Raw genomic sequence first — 19401 nt, 5'->3', positions numbered from 1 at the left:
ACAGCTCCCGTGTCCTCCAGCAGTTCCCTTAGCAAATGCCTCCTGTGCCTCCAGCCAGGGGTGGTTCTGCTGCCTTTCTCCTTTGATGCCTGGTTCTCAGTGTGCGGTTGGTTGGTTTAGGTCCGTAGCGTAAGGTGCAGGCCTGGCACGCTCCTCGGGGATGTGAATTGCCGTGGGTTCCAGAAGCGAGCGGAGCTTCCGTTCTCCGCGCTCTCTCTGCTGGAGGGTCGGGCTCCGGTACACTTGTTCCAGGGGCCTCTGGCAGCCAGATGTACTTGGGGTCTCAGGCTGACCCCCTGTTGAGGGTCCTTGGGGTCCAGGGTGGCCTCCCCTCATCAGGCCTGTGCACCCTTGGGGGATGGGTGCCCTGAGACATGGCAGGACCTGGGGGGGGGCGGTCAGTGTAGGGCACCACTGCCCTCCCAGCCAGCCCCCTCTTGCCGCCGGAGCGGCTGCTCTGCCCTGGTATCTGCCTCTTAGAAAACCACTCCTTGTGTGTTGTCTTGAAAAGAGTGAGGGAGGGAGAAAGCTTGTCACCAAGTGACGCGCCATCACTGGAATGGCTGCTCTGAGCACCTGCTCTTCCCAGCGGAGAGGCCTGTGACCCTTCTGTTCCTGCGTCCAGGGCTCCCTCCCTGCATTGGGCCCGCCCAGGAGCAGCGGGCACCTCGCCCGCCAGGCTGGACCCCCTCAGTCAGGCTGGTCCCTTTGCTACTCTGGCGCTGGGGTCAATTTAAAGGAAGCACACAAACCCAGATCAGAGATGAAAGACAGCCTGGAGCTGCCGGTAACGTGCCTGCCCCATGTACAGGGAGAGAGCATGTGGCTTTCAGCTGATGGGAAAGGAAGGTGGAGAGAAAGCAGCTTCCAGGGGGCCCACCATAGGGAGCAGGGAGCTCCAGAGGTTCCCAGGCGGCTGTGCGTGGAGACAGACGAACCAGCCGTTGATGTTACTCTAGAAATGTGAACCTGGGAGACTTAGGATGCACAAACCCAAGAATCTTCTCAAACAGTCTTTTAAACACAAAGACTCAGAGCATTATTATGACACCTAAAGTAGTAGGAACTCCTTAATATCAAGAACTGTCTCGGTTGTGACTTAGTGTTTACGTGGTTTCCTCTTGAAGAACAGGGAAGTGATGGGTGGGTGTCAGGCCCATTGAGGTGGGGGCTGCACCCACCAGGCTAGGGAGGGAGATCTGCTGGCTCGGGGTCCCCGGGGACCTTCCTCTGATTGAGGCCTGGAGGTGACGAGACAGCGGCAGGCCTGTCCCTGCTGCTCACGCCGCAGTTTGGAGCCAGCGCTCCTGCGGCTGTGTGCGCCTCGGCCCCTAGTCTGTCTGCTGCCCAGTTCGGGGCTATTTTCCGAGGGGACTGTGAGGCTCAGTGAGAGCTGGAGGCGGCTGTCACAGCACCCCGTCACCGGGGGAGGCCTGCACGCAGCCAGCACTTAGAGGCCTGTGCTTTGCTTGCACATGGAGCGTGCGTTCAGCTGGCTGCCGGGCCGGAGAAACGGGTGGCTCTGGGAGAACAGTGAGGGGTTGGCAGGGGGAGGGCGTTGTCGCCGAGTCTCGATGGGCTTTTGCTGTAGGTTGTGGGGGTTTGAGCCCATTCCTTGAGCCCTGCCGTGTTCCAGGCTGAGCCGTCCCCTGTCCTGGGGCCTGCCTGTTCAGTGCAGCCGGCAGCATGCCCTGGCTGGGTTCTGCTTTATGACGGCTGTGGGCGAGGGCGAGGGCAGGCGAGGGCAGGCGAGGGCCCTGTCGTGTCTGTAAGGGCTTTTTAAAAGAGCTTCCTTACTTGTGTGTTAGCATCCAGTCACGTTTCCGCACGGTCCTGCAGGGCACCTGCTCTCCTGGAGGGCGGGGGGGCGGGGACTGGCTGACAGGCGTGGCGGTGCAGCCAAGGGGTTCACCAGGCACCTGGGTCTGCGTGGCCCCACGCCTGGTCCTTCACGCGCTGCCCCTTGGAAATCTTCCTGTGAGTTGCCCTGGTGGTGGGCGCCCCGTGGCTGCAGAACAGCGACAGTGGGTGAGCACAGGGCTGGAAGGAGGGGCCGGGAGGCCTGCTGCTGAGGTTCCCTGCGTCTGGTGCAGGTCTCCGTGACAGCGAGAGCAGCCCTGTGGACTGAGCGTGAGAGGAGCAGAGGGGTGGGCCATGGTGGTCCGGGGCCTCGTGTGTGGCAGGAACAAGGGCGCCTGGTGGGGCCGAGGTTAGCGTCTGAGTCGGGGGTGGGCTGGAGGTGGTTGTGAGGGCCTGGCTGTGCAGTGGGGGAGCCCAGCAGGGAGGGGCAGCAGAGGGGCAGGCGGGGGCCGCACCCACCCGCCCAGGTGGAGGCAGCCTTGCTGGCACGGAGGCGGCCCTTTAGGCATCATGGTCAGGACGAGTGCTGATGTGGGGGCTCGAGGGTCAGGCCGGAGGGAGGACAGGAGGCAGGACGTCAGCGGAGGGTGTGCTGGGGACGGGAGGAGGGCGCAGCGAGCTCCGCCTGTGGCGTGCCTTCGCAGAGGTTTTCAGCAGGAACTCCGCAGGCCCCTGTCCGTCCACACGGTGCCTTTGTGTGTTGTAAGCTGTTTCCTTGCACGTGTGTGTGACTTCAAGCAGCGGTGGGAAGGGTTGTGTCACCAGCCAACGTGTCGCTGTGGCTCTCGATGCCGCATCCTGCTTGTGGGTGTCCGGTGTCCAGGGCGGGAGTATGTGCCCGTCCCAGAGCCTGACGCACGAGGGGGTGGTGTCCCCTGGCCGCCCTCGGTGGGAGGCCTCTGCCCTGGGTGTTGGAGTCCGTGAGGCGGGCGCTCTAGCAAGCGTGGAGCCCTGCAGCCTGAGTTCAGCGCGGGCTCAGGTCACGTGGGCCCTACACGGTGGCAGCTTTTCAGCTTTTCCTTCTCAAGATGAACTCGGGGTTAAAGTGTTACCTTGACATCTTTCAAGGGGCTCGGAGGACTTCCGGGGTCACTACAGGAAGAAGTGTGTCTAGATACCAAATGCCACTTGGGGTCATTTCAGTAGCTCCTCGGGGCTGTAGGCCACGCGCTCACCCCAGTGGGTGTGGCCTCGCAGGTAGTGCCAGGCCAGTCCGCGGGCAGCCTCCAGGGCTGAGCTGGTTTTCAGACCGCTTGTTCCATGTGGAAACGCTGAAGCCTCAGTTAAAATTGTCTCTTCCAAAGGTTGTATTTATTTTTAAAGTCAGATTGAAAGGAGTTACACTAGCATTTCCAGGTGTGGCTGGCATAGGAGTGAGGTGTGTGCTGAGACCTGAGTGGGAGGTTTCTCCTGTTTTAAATCACTCACAGCCCTTGGCACTGCCTGCTGTGGTGCCGACTAGGGAAGCCTGGTCAGCAGTGGGGGTGAGTGTCGGCTCCCCTGTGCGGGAAGCCTGGTCAGCAGTGGGGGTGAGTGTTGGGCCTTAGCTGGGTGCGCTTTCTCTTCTCAAGGTGAGTGAGCTGTGGCTGCAGCTGCCGGCGTGCACCCCAATGATGTGCTTAATGTTGGCGAATGTGAAGTCCTCTCCCGGGTGTTTCCAGAGGCCAGGGCACCCCGCCTGTGGGGTGGGGAGCCCCCTGCTGGGACCCCACAGCCCTCACTGCCCGCAGGTAGTTGTGTGTGATGCTTTGTTTCCTTAATTGAAGTAGTATTTTGGTGGACTTCACATTTATAGTAAGTTTTATAATAGATTTTATAATTACCAGTTTTCAAAAATCACTTTATTTATAATTTTTTCAGGAGATAAATCTCCCCCTAAACTTGAACCATCAGATGCATTACCTCTTCCTTCAAACTCGGAGACTAATTCAGAACCACCAACCCTCAAACCAGTAGAACTCAACCCAGAGCAGAGTAAACTATTCAAAAGAGTCACATTTGATAATGAATCACATAGCACTTGCACTCAGAGCGCCCTGGTAATCGGACACCCTGCAGAGCCCACCCTCGCCTGTAGTGGCGCTGCGCCGGCGGCGGCCTCCGCGGGGGCGGAGCCAGCAAGCGATGTAAACAGACGCCCTTCTGTTCTCTTCTGCAAATCGAACAGTGTAAGCCCCCCAAAGTCTGCCAAGAACACTGAGACCCCGCCAGCTTCTCCTCAGCTAGGGACCAAAACCTTTCTGTCTGTAGTCCTTCCGAGGTTGGAGACTCTTCTGCAGCCAAGAAAAAGGTCGCGAAGCACCTGCGGCGACTCCGAGGTGGAGGCGGGGTCCCCGGGAAAGCGCCTGGACACAGGTAAATGCTGCGGGCCTCGCCGGCCCTTCTCTTCTCCGGGGTCAGAGGGCACAGTCGTGGGTGCACGTATTTCACTTTACTGTCCACAGTTCTCTTAATTTCCAGATGGGAAGACAGATGGCGCATTTTTCTTTGAAAACCCCTAACTGTAGGTCTGAGGGTGCATTGCGGGGTGGCTGCTGGCCCCGTGGGCCTGGGTGGGCGGTCCTGCTCCTCCCTCGGACTGTGCACTGCGGGAGAGCCGGAGGGAGAGCCGGAGGGGCTCATTTGCATGTCTGGGCGCAGGGGGCTGGAAGGAGGCGCCGGAGCTCTTCTGCAGCCTGTGCCTCCCCCGCGACTGCAGCCGAGTGTGTGTCACCGAAACTGGCGGGACTGTTGTCCCCTCGTGGCTCCACGATGGCCGTGCCTCTGGGAGGCGCCGGTTCTGTGTCTGACGCCTCCTTCGGGAGGTGTGTGGACATGCTTGTCCCGTGGGTTCTGTCTTCGACCAGAGCCTGGTCTGTGTTTGGTGCGTCCAGACACCGTCTCTTGGCTGTCCTGCTGTCAGGGCACCTTCTCAGTTCAGCTGGAGGAGCAGAGGCCGGATGGGGGCGAGTCATCTGCGTCCCGAGCCTCCCGGTGGGGCCGGTCGGGGGGTGGAGGGAAGAGGTGGTCCAGCAGGTGTTTCTGGTGCTGGTTCTGCATTCGGCAGACAGTCATTCTTGCTACCGAAGTAACTTCTTATGAACGTCATTGAAACGCAGGGAACTCTCACACGTGCCCTTTGTTTCATAGACATTCTCACCCGTGGCCTCTCTTTTCATGGACTGATACCAAGTTGGATTCTTTAGTAATTTGTTAAAACCATCGCGTGTCTGAGCCACACGAGCTCCTCAGCGTCTCACAGACACAGGTGAAGGATGGACACTCGCTTCAGTGCGTGGGGACCCCCCCCCCCCCCGCCCTGGCCTTTCTTGGGCCCTCGGGCCGCTTGTTTGCAAGTGCTCTGAGACGTGCTCGGAGGGGCAGTCGGGGGGCAGTCACTGTGTGTCGTGGCTCCGGGCGCCAGGCCCTGCCTTTGGCTCCCGGGTCTGGGGCGCCTATCCCACGCCACACCCTCTGCCCGCCACCCAACTGCAGCGCACGTGCCGGGCACTGCTGGCCCAGCACCCACTGAGAAGCTGGTGACCAGAAGGCCAGCCAGCCCTGTGTTGGCCTCACTGACCTGTTGGGTCTGGCTGGAGCCGTTGGCAAGGGTCCACCAGCCGGCGTTCGTGGCGCGCAGGGCGCTTGCACTTGGTCACCGGATGTCCCTCTCCCGCTTTCCCCGTCTGAGGGGAGGGTTTTGCACAGGTGACCGTGGCGTGGAGGAGTCTGTGCCCTGGCCCTGACTGAAACGCAGGTCTCTGCTTTCTTACTCTACGGCCCGCGGGCCGGATGTTTGAAATGAATAAAACTAAAAAAAAAAAGACCGTACCCTTTTATGTAATGATGTTTACTTTGAACTTATATTAGTTCACACAAACACTCCATCCATGCTTTTGTTCCGGCCCTCCAGTCCAGTTTAAGAACCCATTGTGGCCCTCGAGGCAAAAAGTTTGCCCACCCCTGTTCTAGAGTGTCCGCAGTCCGTGGACGTGCGACGAGGCCTTAGCTCTTGTGCGGCCCGGGAGCCTCAGTTGCTCGTGGGCGGAGTGCCGGCCAGCGGTGCCCACCCGTCCATTTCGGGCCTCACCCACTCGGGCTGCGGCTCCTGGGTCTCTGGCTCCAAGCTTGCAGCCTTCGCCGTCGGGACAGGAAATGCCCTGTCCTCTGCTCATCCCCACACCCATCGGCGCGCCCGGCCTGCCTGGTAGGGAGTCAGGGTCCCACTGCGCTGCAGGGTCTCCAAGTTAGAAACAAACGGACGCGTTCATTCCAGGACGCAAGTTAGAGCACAGCCGACGTGTCCACTCAGGACACCGCCCGTGGGCTCCGTGGGAGCCGCCGCTGGGGGCGTGGGCTGCTCTTGCCTCCAGGAGGTTAGCACACCTGCCTCGGCTCTGCGGTCCACAGAGCTCTGCTCTGCTGGCTCCTCTCCCGTGGCCACGGGCTTGTCCAACAGCGACCCCGGCGGGACTTCTGTGCTGCTTGTCTCTCCTCCTGAGGTTCCTGCCGCGATTCCTGTGTGCACGTGGGGGGGGGGGGGGGGCGGTGCGTGAGGGACAGAGGTTAGAGGGACTCTTCGTGTCCTTGGCCGTTCAGGGCAGCGGCTGGTCTGTTGATGTCTTCAGTCAGACTAGGTGGCCTTTTCACTGTTTTCCAGGCTCTCATTTAACTACTAACACGCTGGGTAGCTCCCTCTTGGGATCCTCATTGTTTTCTCTTGCTCAACTCGATGGAGTTCGGCCACGTGGTCGCTCTGGAACGCAGGGCGATGGCTGCGTCTTGATCTCACATGATTCGTGGATGTCATTGGAAGCACCAGCTTAACCACCTCCAACACTAACACCAGCACGTGGAGCCCGGCCCCCTGTCAGCCCGGCGCGCGGGAGGGACCGCCTCCCCGGGGACAGGTGTGAGCCTTAGAGTCAGTCGTGGCTCAGATCGCCTCTCGCATCCGGAGGACGCCCTGCACCTGCACAGATTCCGATCGCGTCCTCAGCAGGCGCAGGACCGGGCCTGACAGGACCCGTGTGCACCACCTGACAGCCAGGAGACGGGGTGCTAACCCTGTCCCTCCGCGTCCTCCCACCCTCCCTCCCCCTTCCTGCTGGTTCTCCTGGCCGTCCCGCTGCAGGGAGGAAGCCCAGCCCGGGAGAGCGGCGGCCTGTGCCTGTGCCTGGCGCCCGGGCCTGCTTCCTGCGCCATGGCGTCTCGGGCTGGGCTGGGCACAGCAGGGCGGTTGGGATCTTACGTGCTGGTTTTATCGAAAGGTTGAAACACACACACAACATGCAGTTCTCTAGCTGAGAGTGAAAGTCACGATGTGCGGACGAGGTGATGGGCTTGCCCCACCGCTCGCCAGACTGAGGCAGTTGCCCCCCCCCCCCCCGCGGAGCTGGCCCCTTGTTTGATCCCATGTTGTTCTGCTTTGGGGGCCGCAGGTCGCCTGGGAGGAACGCTGGTGTCCGCAGCATGTGATCTGGGGTGGATGGTGGTGACCGCAGCCCACTCTTTGCTTTGCCTCATCAGCTGTCAAACAGAAGGTTTTTTAAAAAAATTATCTTAATATCTTATTGATTTCAGAGAGGAAGGGAGAGTGAGAGAAACATCAATGATGAGAGAGAATCATTGATTGGCTGCTTCCTGCACGCCCCTGCCCCCTACTGGGGATTGAGCCCACATCCTGGGCATCTGCCCTGACCAGGAATTGAACTCTGATGCTCTATCCACTGCGCCACACCAGCCAGGGCCAGAAGGTTCTTTTTTTAAAAAAAATATATATTTTATTGATTTTAGAGAGGAAGAGAGAGGGACAGATAGAAACATCAATGATGAGAGAGAATCATTGAGTGACTGCCTTCTGCACGCGCCCCACTGGGGATCGAGCCTGCAACCCAGGCATGTGCCCTGACCAGGAATCAAACCCGGGACCCTTCAGTCCGCAGGCTGAGGCTCTATCCATTGAGCTAAATCAGCCAGGGCCAGAAGGTTCTTTAAGGTGCAGTGAGGTGTGGTGGGGTGGGTCTGGCTGTCACACCCGGGGCTTGGGGGCCCTGGCCGTGCAGGCCGTTCCAACTGAAGGCCTGGCCTTGGTGAGCTTTCTCTGCAGAGTCGCCTCAGCCACCCCATGGGGCACCTCTTCCACATGTGGCCAGGGTGAGCCCGGGAGGCCTGGAGGGGGTGGGGAGCCCGGCCGGGGGCCTCAGCTTGGCCAGGCCTTTGGGGGCAGAGGAAGGCTTGTGTTTGCTGTGTCTCCTGTGGCCCCGGTGGACCCGAGCGCGTGCTGGTGGAGGACACGGCCGGGTTCGAGAGCCGCCCTGTCCCCTCCCGCGCCTTCAGAACGCCTCGTGTTGCCGTGTTGCTGAGCGTCGGCTCCACTGGCCACGTGGTGGCTGCAGCTCGGGGCCGGGCCTCCTGCTGCTGGGGGGGCCCTCGGCCTCCTGTCTGCAGACCTGCAGAGCCTGCCTGACCACGTGTCATTTCGTGTCCTTGCAGGGTCTCTGAGGCTTGGCCTGGCTGCTGCCCAGGGAGCCCCGTGGGGAGAGTGACAGGTGCTCAGGGACACTTCTAGGGAAGAAGGGGGGGTGCTCGCCCCGCTGCGTGCCGCTGTGTCCTTGGACAGAGGGGAGGAGAGGCGCTCGTGCCTCAGGCTGAGGCCTCCCCACCCCTCAGCCTTCCCCCTCGTGTCGCCCGGGAGCCTGGCTTGAGGTGGTTGTCCCCAAGCATGTCGTCTGCGTGGACGTCCCGAGGGTGGGCTCGCTGCGTGTCTAGGGGCCGGGCTTCTCTGTCCCAGATCCTCTGCTTGGGCGCCTGCTTGGTCTGCGCTTGGCCAGCTGTCCGTGAGGGCGCCACCTGCTCTTGTGCTTCCCGCGCGGCTTCCACCTGGTGCAGGGCCCAGCCTGCTCATTCCACACGTGAGCTTGTCCCAGGGCCTCCGGGTGCAGCTCGCCACCATGGCTTTGACAGGCCTCCGGCCCCGCCTCCTCCTTCTCTGCCTGGAAGGGCGTCCTCAGCTCCTGTCAGGAGGAGCGAATGGCCGAGGTCCAGGAGGTGGAGGCCGGGCGCGGCCGTCAGCTCCATGTGGCGCCAAAGGGAGAGACGTTGGGACTGTGTGTCCTTGTCATCGGACTGTGGCCACAAGGTGTGTCTGGACCAGGCCCGGGTCTGGTGATGCTCAGGGCTTTCTCCGAGGCCACAGGTGGTGGCTGGTTCCCTTGCTGGTGCTGGGCCCGGACGTGCGCCTGTGGCCGTGGTCCCTTCTCTCACCTCAGATCTTGCACACTGGGCTCTGTCCATCTGTCCGTCCATCTGGGTGGCCGTCTCTGACTTGCTGACTGCCTTGGGGGTCTTCCCCGGACAGTGCCCGGAGGTGGAGAGGCAGGCCATCCGGCCCCTTGCTCTCCGTGCTCCCCGGGGCGTGGGCTGGAGTCGGTCTCGTGGCGTCTCATGCGGCATCAGCTGCTTTGCCAACATGGTTGGTCGCCGCACGCAGATGTCAGATTTCAGCATGAGCGCAGCACCCCAGCCAACGGCCCAGCTGCTGCTGGTCAATGTGAGTTCGTTTTAAAGGTAAAAGGATGAAGTGATGCTGGAAGCCAGTGGGGTTGACTCCCACTCAGTGCAGTCGGTGCCTCTGAGGTCCGTGGGAACAGCAGAACGCATGCCCTTTCTGCACGTGGACTTCTCAGCTCCGTCAGGGTTACTCATCTCCCTTGTTTTAAAGTGAGTCACGTGCACTGAGCCTCTGCAGGAAGTACACAGGCGCACCTGGGGGACACGGGTCGAGGTCCAGACCCACACACATGGGGTCGCCATGAAGTGATCACGTGAATGCCCTGGTCCCAGTGCCCACAAGGACGGTTCGCCTCACACCGTAGTCTACTAAGTGTGTGATAGCGTGCGTCTAGCAACCACGGTGCGTCCCTTAATTAAAAATCCTTCATCAGAGTTAGCCATCATCTGAGCAAGCCGCCATCTCTGTGCTGAAGGGTCTTGTGTGGCGGTGATGGCGGCTGACTGTGAGGTGGTTACAAGGCTGGGGCGGTGGCGGCTTCTCAGAGTAAGACAGCAGTGACGTTCTCCGCATGGCCGACTCCTCAGCACAGCCTCCCTGCGGCTGCAGCATCACCCACAAACCTCTTTCAGAACTGCAGCCTGTCCTCAAACCCGGCACTGGTCTGCCAGCCACGCTCACCTGACGCTTTGAATCATCTGTCGCCATCTCACCGTCCTCACAGCCTCGTCACAGGGTGGGCTCCGTCTCCCGAAACCCCTCTCTCTGCTCCTCTGCAAGCTCCTCCTCATCACTCAAGCTCTGTCCTGAGTTTGCAGCGATTCAGCGCGTCCTCAGGCTCCACGTCATGCTCCTGCTGCTGCTCCCACCACACGTGCAGGCACTTCCTCTCGGAGGTCTGGAGCCCTCAGATCGGCCACGAGGGTGGATCAGCTTCTCCCAGACGCCTGTGACTGCCTCCCAGGAGTCCCTCAGGGCCTCAGCGGCAGCTGGGACGGGGAGACCTTTTCCATTTATTCTCCCCGATCCATCAGGAACCACGGCGGCAGCGATTGCTTACAAACGTGGTTTTTCTTCCCAGTGAGACTTGGGAGTCAGAGTTAGTCCTTGACCCAAGAGCTGCAGAAAGGCATGAAAACAACATTCATCTGGCCCGTCTCCCCCAGCGCCCCTGGTGACCAGGCGCCTTGTCTCTAGCAGGAAGGTTAGGGAAGAATCCTTTTTTCTGAGCAGCAGGTCTCCACAGGGGCTCACACTGTGCAGGAAGCCGTGTGGCACGTTCAGACACAGGTAGAGCAGACGGAGCATCACTCTTACCGGCCTAGGATTTTCTAAATGGAAGTGAGCACTGGCTCCAGCTTAAAGTCACAGCTGCATGAGCTCCTAGCAGGAGCCGCTGGTCCTGTGAGGCCGGGCGCTGACCTCCCCTCACTGTGGACGTCCCAGGTGGCGTCTCCTTCCCGGAGGAGGCCGTGTCCTCCACACTCCGAGGCTGTGGACGACCTGCTGAGTGGCCCCTCCACGGTCATCCGAGCGGCCCTTGTGCACAGCTTGCTGCAGCTCAGCACCTGCTGCTTCCCCTGGCACCTCCTTCAGCTCACGACCAGCCTCCCATCTCCACACGTTCCTCCCGCCGCCTCCTCACCTCTCAGCCTTCACGGAATGGAAGAGCAGGGCCTGGCCCTGGATTAGGCTTTGGCTGCAGGGAGCTGTGGCTGTGTGGCCTCAACCCAGAGCACGGACCCGTCTCCTCACCAGCAATAGGCTGTTCCCTCTCATCACGCGTGTTGGCTGGAGCAGCGCTTGAATTTCCTTCCAGAACCTCTTGGCCTTCACAGCAGGCTCACTGTTGGGCGTGAGAGGCCTCGCTTTCAGCTTCTCTTGGCGTTGGACAAGCCTCACCAAGCTGGTCGTTTCTGCTTTTGATTTAAAGTGAGGGGTGCAGCTCTTCCTTCACTGGGCCTCCTGGAGGCCATTGTGGGCTCTGAATGGGCCTGACTTCCGTCTTGTTGTGTCTCAGGAAATAGGGGGCCCAGGAGAGAGAGAGGTGGGCGGCCGGTCAGTGGAGCAGTGAGAGCACAGCATTTATCAGTTAGGTTCTTGGTCTCATACGGGGCAGTTTGTGGGCCCCAAACAATGACAGGAGTAAGGTTAAGGGTCACTGATCACAGAGCACCATGACCAGGTTTTGACGATGACAAGGTTTGTAATATTTCAACAGCACTGAGCACAGGTGTTGGGGAAGTGGTGCCCGTGGGCTGGCGAGATGCAGGGCTGCACAAGCCTTCGTTGGTGGGATCGCAGTCTCTGCGAAGCGCAGTGAAGCGAGGTTGCCTTTGTAAAGCAGGCGAGAGACCCTCTAACCTGACCACCCACTTCACTCGGTTTAAAGAAATGGCTTTTCAATTTTTTAAGCATGAGGAGTGGGATTTCTTTTTTGGGGAAAAAAATATGCACAGTCCTCGGTGTCACACGGGAGGGAGCCCGGCTGGGTCTGCAGGGGCCGGGGCCGGGGGGGACGGACGGACGGATGGACGGACAGGACACACGGGCTATGCAGTGAGAGGTCTGCCCGGTCCCTTGGCCTGACGTCGGTGGTAGGGACGTCGCCAGTGTGTCTGGTCACGGAGGGCGCGGCTCTGAGGCGGCCTGGCCTGGGCTTGTGAGCGCCGCTTCCTGGGAGTGCGCTGCCCCCCACCCCCGGTAGCCAGGTGCCTGTGGCCTGTTTTAACGTGTTTTTTAGGTTCTTGTTAATACTTTTCTTTTGAAAGAGTTTTTTCATCGACTTTCCGTTCCCATTTGAAGTTCCACTGTGTGAAGTCGCTCTTGGTGGTCTGGCTCCTCAGCCAGGTCCCGGCCGGTCTGGCCCTCGAGCTTGGTGCAGACACGGCTCGTCCCCGCCTGCGCCGGAGGGACATGCGGGTGGCCCGCTGCCTGGGAGCGAATAGCACGCCTGTCCTCTGCTTGGTGGAGCCTGTGTCACACGTGACGTTGGAAGAGCCCCTGAGACCAGCGCCCTGAGCGCGCGAGGCTCTGTCAGCCTTGGTGTCGCTGCACAGGCGCGGCTCCTGTGCCCGGGGCTGGGGCTTGGGGCGACGGCCTCCACGCTGTCACAGATGAGACATTAGGTTCCGGTTTGGGGGGACGTCGCGCTCGGGGCAGCGGCTCCGGCCGCAGAGCTCAGCCGCTGTGTCTTTGCAGGTCTCACCAATGGCTTTGGGGGCGTGAGGAGCGAGCAGGAGCCGGGCAGCCTCCCCGGGAGGAAAGCCACGCCCCGGCGCCGCTGCGCCTCCGAGTCCAGCATCGCCTCCAGCAGCAGCCCGCTCTGCGACGCCAGGTGGGCGACGGGGTTCCCCAGTTACATGGGGCCTGTTCTGTGGGCCTGAACCCGAGAAGCGGGAATGACAGATGCATGAGCATCAGGTCTTAATGGGGAGTTAGTCATACTTTTCCTTACAAAGTCTTGCCTGTAACGGGATGGTGGTGAGCGCAGCCCTGGCCGGTTGCCCTGCAGGGGCCACTTTGTACCTGGGCTGCAGTCCCTGCTGCTGGGCCCAGCTCCCTGGGGGCGGGTGTGAGGGTTTCGGCGCCACCTGACCAGCCTGCGCTCCCCGCAGTTTCAGCGCCCCCAAGTGCGGCCGCGGCAAGCCTGCCCTGGTGCGCAGGCACACGCTGGAGGACCGCAGCGAGCTGATCTCCTGCATCGAGAACGGGAACTACGCCAAGGCAGCCAGGATCGCAGCCGGTGAGTGCAGCCCAGGCCCCTTTGTGCGTCCCTCTGGCCAGGAGTAAAGGCAGCACGTTGGGTGTGCCCCGTGGACACTGCCTCCCGCCTCAGGGGGGACTTCTGCACCCTGGCCTCTCCCGGAAGGCGGCTTTTGTGTGGGTGCTCGGCCCCAAGTGGTTCCTGTCAGACCCTGTGAGGCTGACAGGCTTTGTTTAGGCTCATGTGTGATCTGCAGCCAATTGTGAGACTACGGGGCGGGGTGGGGGTCCCCCAGCTTTCAGTATCTAGAGGCGGCTCGGGGTCCGGTGGGAGCAGTGAGCTGTGTTGGGATGGAGACTGCATTGGAAATGTGGGTGGAGATGAGTGGTCCAGCCAGGAGGGGTCTGAGCAGAGCAGCCGGTCAGCCCTGGGCTGCGTGGAGAGGGGGCTGGGGACTAGCGGGACCTGGGGCCCCAGGATGTGGGTGTGGACTCCAGGGAGGTTCTAAGGGTCAGACGAGGCTCCCTGCTGTTTGAGGGTGTGAGGAGGGACGGGGAGGGAGCCAGGGCTGTGGTTTTAAACTTAGGGTGTTGGTTCCAGAGGTGCCCTGGGGACCTCCCGGGAGGTGGGCACGAGGGCGGAAGTGGGGGCTCAGGAGGGAGAGATGTTGGGAGCCTGAAGGTTGGAGCCCTCAAGTAGAGTCGGGGTGCGTGGAAACCCCGGGCTAGACTGCGGGTAACAGTGTTGGTGCCGGGGCCTCAGACAGGCTCAGCCAGGGCGGGTGCCCCGTGCCCACCGTTCCGGGGGGTGTCTCTGCTCGGGGTCAGCGTGCACCCTGCTGGGTGCCTGGGGGCTCACCCCTCATTCCTTCTCTCTCTTAGAAGTGGGTCAGAGCAGCATGTGGATCTCAACGGACGCCGCGGCCTCCGCGCTCGAGCCCCTGAAGGTGGTGTGGGCCAAGTGCAGCGGCTACCCCTCCTACCCCGCCCTGGTGAGCGGGGCACGGGCTGGGCGGTGCTGCTGTCCCCTGCGCGTGGGGCAGGCGTCCACGCTCCTGTCAGGACACCCGTGGGGGAGGGGGCGGGAGAGCTCCTGCACAGCCCACCTCGGTGCAGCGCTCGGTGTGACCCCGTGTCCCCCCGGCAGATCATCGACCCTAAGATGCCGCGCGTGCCAGGGCACCACAACGGGGTCACCATCCCGGCCCCGCCGCTGGACGTGCTGAAGATCGGCGAGCACATGCAGACCAAGGCGGACGAGCGGCTGTTCCTCGTCCTCTTTTTCGACAACAAGCGGAGCTGGTAAGTGCCCGGCACTGGGAGCACGGAGGCTGGGGGCGGCCGGGCCTCCGTTTCTTACCTGTGGGCCCACCCAGTCCTCCCTGCCCTCAGGTGGGCCCTGGCCCGGGGCATTCTGCCCGGGGCACCGCCTTGGCCCCTCTGAGCGCGGACGGAAGCTCGCGGTGCTGCCGGCAGCTCCCGGGCAACAGCAGAGTTCTCTGACCTCAGCCCTGCAGCCCCTCTGCCCGCAGCTGCTGGTGTGGCGCCCGCCTGGGGGGTGCAGAGCCTGCTGGCACCTGGGGGCTGTAGCTGGGGCACCCACCAGCATTGGCATGTTCGGCTGGATTGGGTTTGGGTGTCGTGCTGGTGGCCCTGGGTGGCCACTGGGGAAAGACGTGGAAGGCTGACGGGGCCTCCAGGACACGGGCCTCTTGGGAATCATGGAGGAGAGGAGGTGCCCACCTGGTTTTCGTGAGGGTCTGGTTGTGCCCCCGCCCCGCAGCCCCCACGCTGACCGGGCCGGCCACCGCCAGCCCTGCTCCGGGGTTTCTGGAGGGGCCTCCCGCGCACCCTGGCCCCCGGGGCACCCTGACCCCGGGGTCACGTCAGCAGGCCTCTGCGTGGCTAGACTGACGTGACGTGTGGCGAAGGGAAGGCGCCCGCAGCTCTCACTGTTGCCACTTCTTTTCTTTTAAAAAGGCAGTGGCTCCCTAAGTCCAAAATGGTCCCCCTTGGCATCGACGAGACGATAGACAAGCTGAAGATGATGGAGGGGAGGAACTCCAGCATCCGGAAGGCTGTGCGGGTCGCCTTCGACCGCGCCATGAACCACCTGAGCCGGGTGCACGGGGAGCCGGCCAGCGACCTCAGCGACATCGACTGAGGGCCCGCCGTGTCCATATGTTGATAAGCTGTACATGTTTGTATATTGTTCAAAACCTAACTTATTCTGATGGTAGATGTAGTTCTTTCATTCTTTTCCCTGGGGAATCGGGGAGGTTTGTTTCTAAGTTTTCTATGAAACCATCCGTCTGGGCGCGGCGGGCGCAGCTTCCGCACGACTCTGCCCGGCACAGGTCACCGGAGGGTGCTGCTTGCATCACTTTCTTTGATCCATAGCTTTTTTAAAAAAGACTTTTGAATGTTTAATAAATTTGTAAATCATACTCTTTACACAGAGTACCTGTTATTTAACAAGATGGGATGTAAATTTGCAGTGACAAATGTGTATTTTAAGAAAGAAAATGACATTATTTTGAGTGGTACTTTGTGGAAAGAGGCGGAGAGGAAATTTCTGCCGTGTACATCACCTGCGAATCACCAAAAACACTCCGCGCCCTGCGGCTGGGCGGGCGCGTCCCGGTGCTGCCGTCCGCCGGTCCTCCGCCGCCCGCCTCCGGCCGCCCAGGGGGCCCCAGCGGATTATTTATTGTAGAAAGTGTATTCACCTGCTTTATAATGAAAAATAAATTTGCAAAAGTATATTGATAGCATTTTTATACACACGGACGTCCGCCCGCCCCGGCGCGGGCTGCTGGCTGTACAGACTGGCTGTGTTCTTTGGTTTGTAACTTGTATCCTGTTTACAATGAGGGGCTTTCTGTACTTGTTTTGATTTAGGACACTTTGGTAGCAATAGAAACTTTGGATACATTTTGTATGGTACCTGTGATGTACATAGAATTAGTACTTTATTTTTATTTTTAAGAGGTAAAGCATTATGTTAGGGGAAAAGGTAGGGTGGGTTTCCAAATGCATTTTTTTATATTAAAAAATAAAGTCAAGATTTGGACGGTGTGGCCATTTCATTCCTACGTCCCCAGCGTGCTGGTGGGCAGGCGCCGGAGGCTGGCGGGCCTGGGCCCCCGGCCTGTCCCCACCGGCCCATCCGGGCACCGCACCCTGCGTTGTCATGGCATTATTTATTATTTTAGCTAATCATATTTTTATTTTAAACTGGTAGTCTGAAATTTTTAAATGTTTTTCCTTTTCAGTCTCCGTTGTTTGTGATGTCTCCACAGAAACTTGAAAATAAATGTCTTCCTTTGATGGTTTTGTCCTGTGTCTGGCAGACGCTTTATCTGCTGTGTTCCTCTCGGGGGCCTGCTGGTGGCAAGCCAGGGCCGTGGTTGGGGTAGGGCCACCCGAGCCGGGCTGCGCAGGTGCGCCCTCCACAGGCCGCGGGCGGTGCCGTCAAAGGGTCTGAGCGCGTGGGATGGTGACGCTTGGAGCTTTCGGTGGCATCAGCTGGGCTCAGGCCGAGGACAGGCTGCAGCGGCGGGCCTGGCGGGATCTGTTGTGACCGGTGAAGTGAGCACGTCACGTGGGCCCCAGTGAAATGACCACGTCATCCCCCCCCCAACCCCCCCCAAAGCTGTGGCACTCCCCTCGAGGCTCTAACCCAGGGTGTTTCCTTCCATGTCGGACCCACGTGCAGGCTGGTGGGAGCATTACATGGATGTGGTGGGTTTTTGTCCCTTTCAGGTGGTTGAAGGTGCCAACACCTGCCTTTGGCTCTGGGTGGAGGGTGGTGTCGGGGCACCCAGTCCTCACCTGGGCCCCAGGCTCTGGGTGGGGCTGGCAGGTGGCCTGGTTGTCTCTGGACTGCTTATTGGGGTCCTGGAGGTCTGGATGGGGGCGCTGCAGGGCAGCTGTGAGGGCAGGGGTGCTGGGCACACTGGGTGGAGAGCCTGGCCTGGGAGACCGCAGGCCCCGAGGGGAGTGGACCCACCGAGGCTCATGGTTGCTGCCCCTCCCTCGAGGCCACAGGAGGAGCAGAGCTCTGTGAACCCGGAGGCTCACGTTAAAAATTCATCATTTCAGTAAACTCTGCTGGTTGCAGTGCTTGGTGAGCTCCGTGGCCCAGCGTCTGGGTTTCCACGCGGGACTCGTATTTAAAGACAAACGCTTTGCTTTCCTAGGGAGGGTGTTTGACTTGGTCTTAAAGAGGGACACTCGCCCTAACGGGTTTGGCTCAGTGGATGGAGCGTCGGCCTGTGGACTGAAGGGTCCCGGGTTCGATTCCGGTCAAGGGCATGTACCTTGGTTGTGGGCTCATCCCCAGTAGGGGGTGTGCAGGAGGCAGCTGATCGATGTTTCTCTCTCATCGATGTTTCTAACTATCCCTCTCCCTTCCTCTCTGTAAAAAAATCAATAATATATATATATGTTTAAAAAGTGACCCTCGCCAGGACACTGAGAATTAAAATCCGTGAGGGCCCTGAGGCTCCGTCTGACCACGAGGCAACAGAGTCTGTCAAGGTTGAGGGGCTGACCTTGGGAGGCACAGCAGGGACCAGAGGCCGCAGGGACAGGCCCACAGCGGGGATGGGGGTGCACCCAGCCGCCTGGGGCCAGTGCTGGGCCCCCCTTTCCAGGGGGCCCCCGTCACTTGGCGTCCTCGGCTCTGAGTGGGGTCCTGTGGTCTTGGCTCATCAGCGTTTCTCCTGCTGCAACTGAAACACGCCTTCCAGGGACCTGCTCCAGTTTCCTGTCAACCGCAGCAGAGGGCGCTCCCACCCCGACATGCCAGCCCCGCCTCTCCCCCCGCCCCCCCCCCCCCCACATACTCCCTTCACCTGCTGCTGCCCAGGGTGGGGGAGGGCCGAGGGCTGAAGTCCTGGGGCCGCTGTGTGCAGGTTGGTGGGGGACAGCGGCCAGGGTCCCGGCCAGAGGGGCGGAGGCCAGGCCTCACGGGGATACTGATGACAGCCCGAGTTCCCAGGTGGCCCCTGTGGCCTCCCCCCTCTGCCCCGGGACCTGTCCCTGCGGTGCCCGTGGGGCCACAGTCAGGCACTGACCACACCTGAGCCGGGCTGGCCCCGCACCTGGCCCACTCGGCAGGATTTGGGGGTGGTGCCGACCCGGGGCTGAATGTCTGTCTGGTGAGCACACAGTAGCCATTACGTTTATAGTTTTAACCCTTTGCGGTCGTATTAAATTTGGACGTGGGTGTCCTACTGGTCGGAATTAATTCCCATTGAAAGAGCAGTGATACATAACATGCAAGATTATGAAGGATAAACAAGATTTATTAATTCTTTTTTGGAACTACGTCACTACTAGTAGAATCACTACAAACGTTATCACTTTCTACGTCAGAGTCAGTATTCAAGGTGCCAAAATAAAACTCTTCATCGTTACTTTCAGATTCGCAGTACACTTCTTTTGGTAACTTTCTTTTTGCCATTTTGGAGTATTATTTTGAAATATCTTAACAAGCGAGAATGCCCAATTACAGTTAAACGTAATTTGTAAAGCTTTATTTGAAATTCTGCGAAGTATCTCCGAAGCCCGTCGATTTCTTCACTCTCAGAAGGCGACTGACTCGCCATGGTGTTTTGCATGGCGAGTGTGGAACGACCGCGTTTGTTTATATTGAGTTTCGATATCTCCGATTTGTCGGGGCAATGTTTTGGTTCGTGACAAGGTCGCTTAGACACTTAAGAGCTTTCAGAGAAATTATGAACTGATACATGAGTGAATAGAGTTAAGATTCGTACGGTTCCTTGCTGTGGTGGCTGAGAGCAGACATACGACCGCAAAGGGTTAACTCACGAGAGTTTTTCTCCAGTGACACTGTGGCGAGGATGTTCTTAAATGAGTGACCGTGAGGAGGCCCTGTGCAGACCTCTTGTCTCAGCCAGCACCACTGAGGGAGCCTTGGACGCGGGTCGCGTGTCTTGTGAACACAGCACCACGCGTGGCCCGTGGGCTGCGGCTGTGGCGGCCGAGGGTCCCAGACCAGCGGCAGGTTTGTTGTAATTAACATGAAGCAGACGCTGCGACTGGGCTGCCGCCCGAGCCGGGCGCTCCTTGCACGTGGGCTCTCGGTCGAGGAGGTGCCTCAGAGCCGGGGAGCGGCCACTGCAGCCAGGCTCCCTGGGCCGGGGTGAGACCTGGGCAGGCCCACGAGGCGTGGCGCTGCGGGGGGGGGGGCGGGGGCCTGCAGCCGGCTCCCCGCTCTGCTTGCAACCGGCGGCGGTGCCCTGGTGCACGCGGGGGAGACGAGGGGTGCTCACCTGCAGCCAGTCTGCTGGGAGGGCCTGGCAGGGGGCTGGGCT

General features: G+C 60.4%; 1 protein-coding gene across 3 annotated transcripts in view; it reads left to right on the top strand.

Moving 5' to 3' along the window:
* Window positions 1-16135, top strand: part of BRD1 (bromodomain containing 1) — a 36304-nt gene extending 20169 nt beyond the window's left edge. For 2 of the 3 annotated variants that reach the window (XM_014450132.2, XM_023748746.1), the window contains 6 exons: window positions 4111-4215; window positions 12554-12689; window positions 12970-13097; window positions 13940-14049; window positions 14205-14359; window positions 15038-16135. In XM_014450132.2, coding sequence (XP_014305618.1) covers window positions 4111-4215; window positions 12554-12689; window positions 12970-13097; window positions 13940-14049; window positions 14205-14359; window positions 15038-15221 — 818 coding nt within the window. In that variant the 3' untranslated portion in view covers window positions 15222-16135. The remainder of the gene's footprint in view (window positions 1-4110; window positions 4216-12553; window positions 12690-12969; window positions 13098-13939; window positions 14050-14204; window positions 14360-15037) is intronic. The other variant, XM_023748747.1, reaches the window with a different exon arrangement.
* The last annotated feature ends 3266 nt before the right edge of the window (window positions 16136-19401 follow it).

The sequence above is a fragment of the Myotis lucifugus genome, unplaced genomic scaffold (assembly GCF_000147115.1).
Source record: "Myotis lucifugus unplaced genomic scaffold, Myoluc2.0 scaffold_1761, whole genome shotgun sequence".
Classification (NCBI taxonomy): domain Eukaryota; kingdom Metazoa; phylum Chordata; class Mammalia; order Chiroptera; family Vespertilionidae; genus Myotis; species Myotis lucifugus.
Note: the sequence above shows the minus strand (reverse complement) of the source record. Positions and strands in the feature narration are given on the sequence as shown.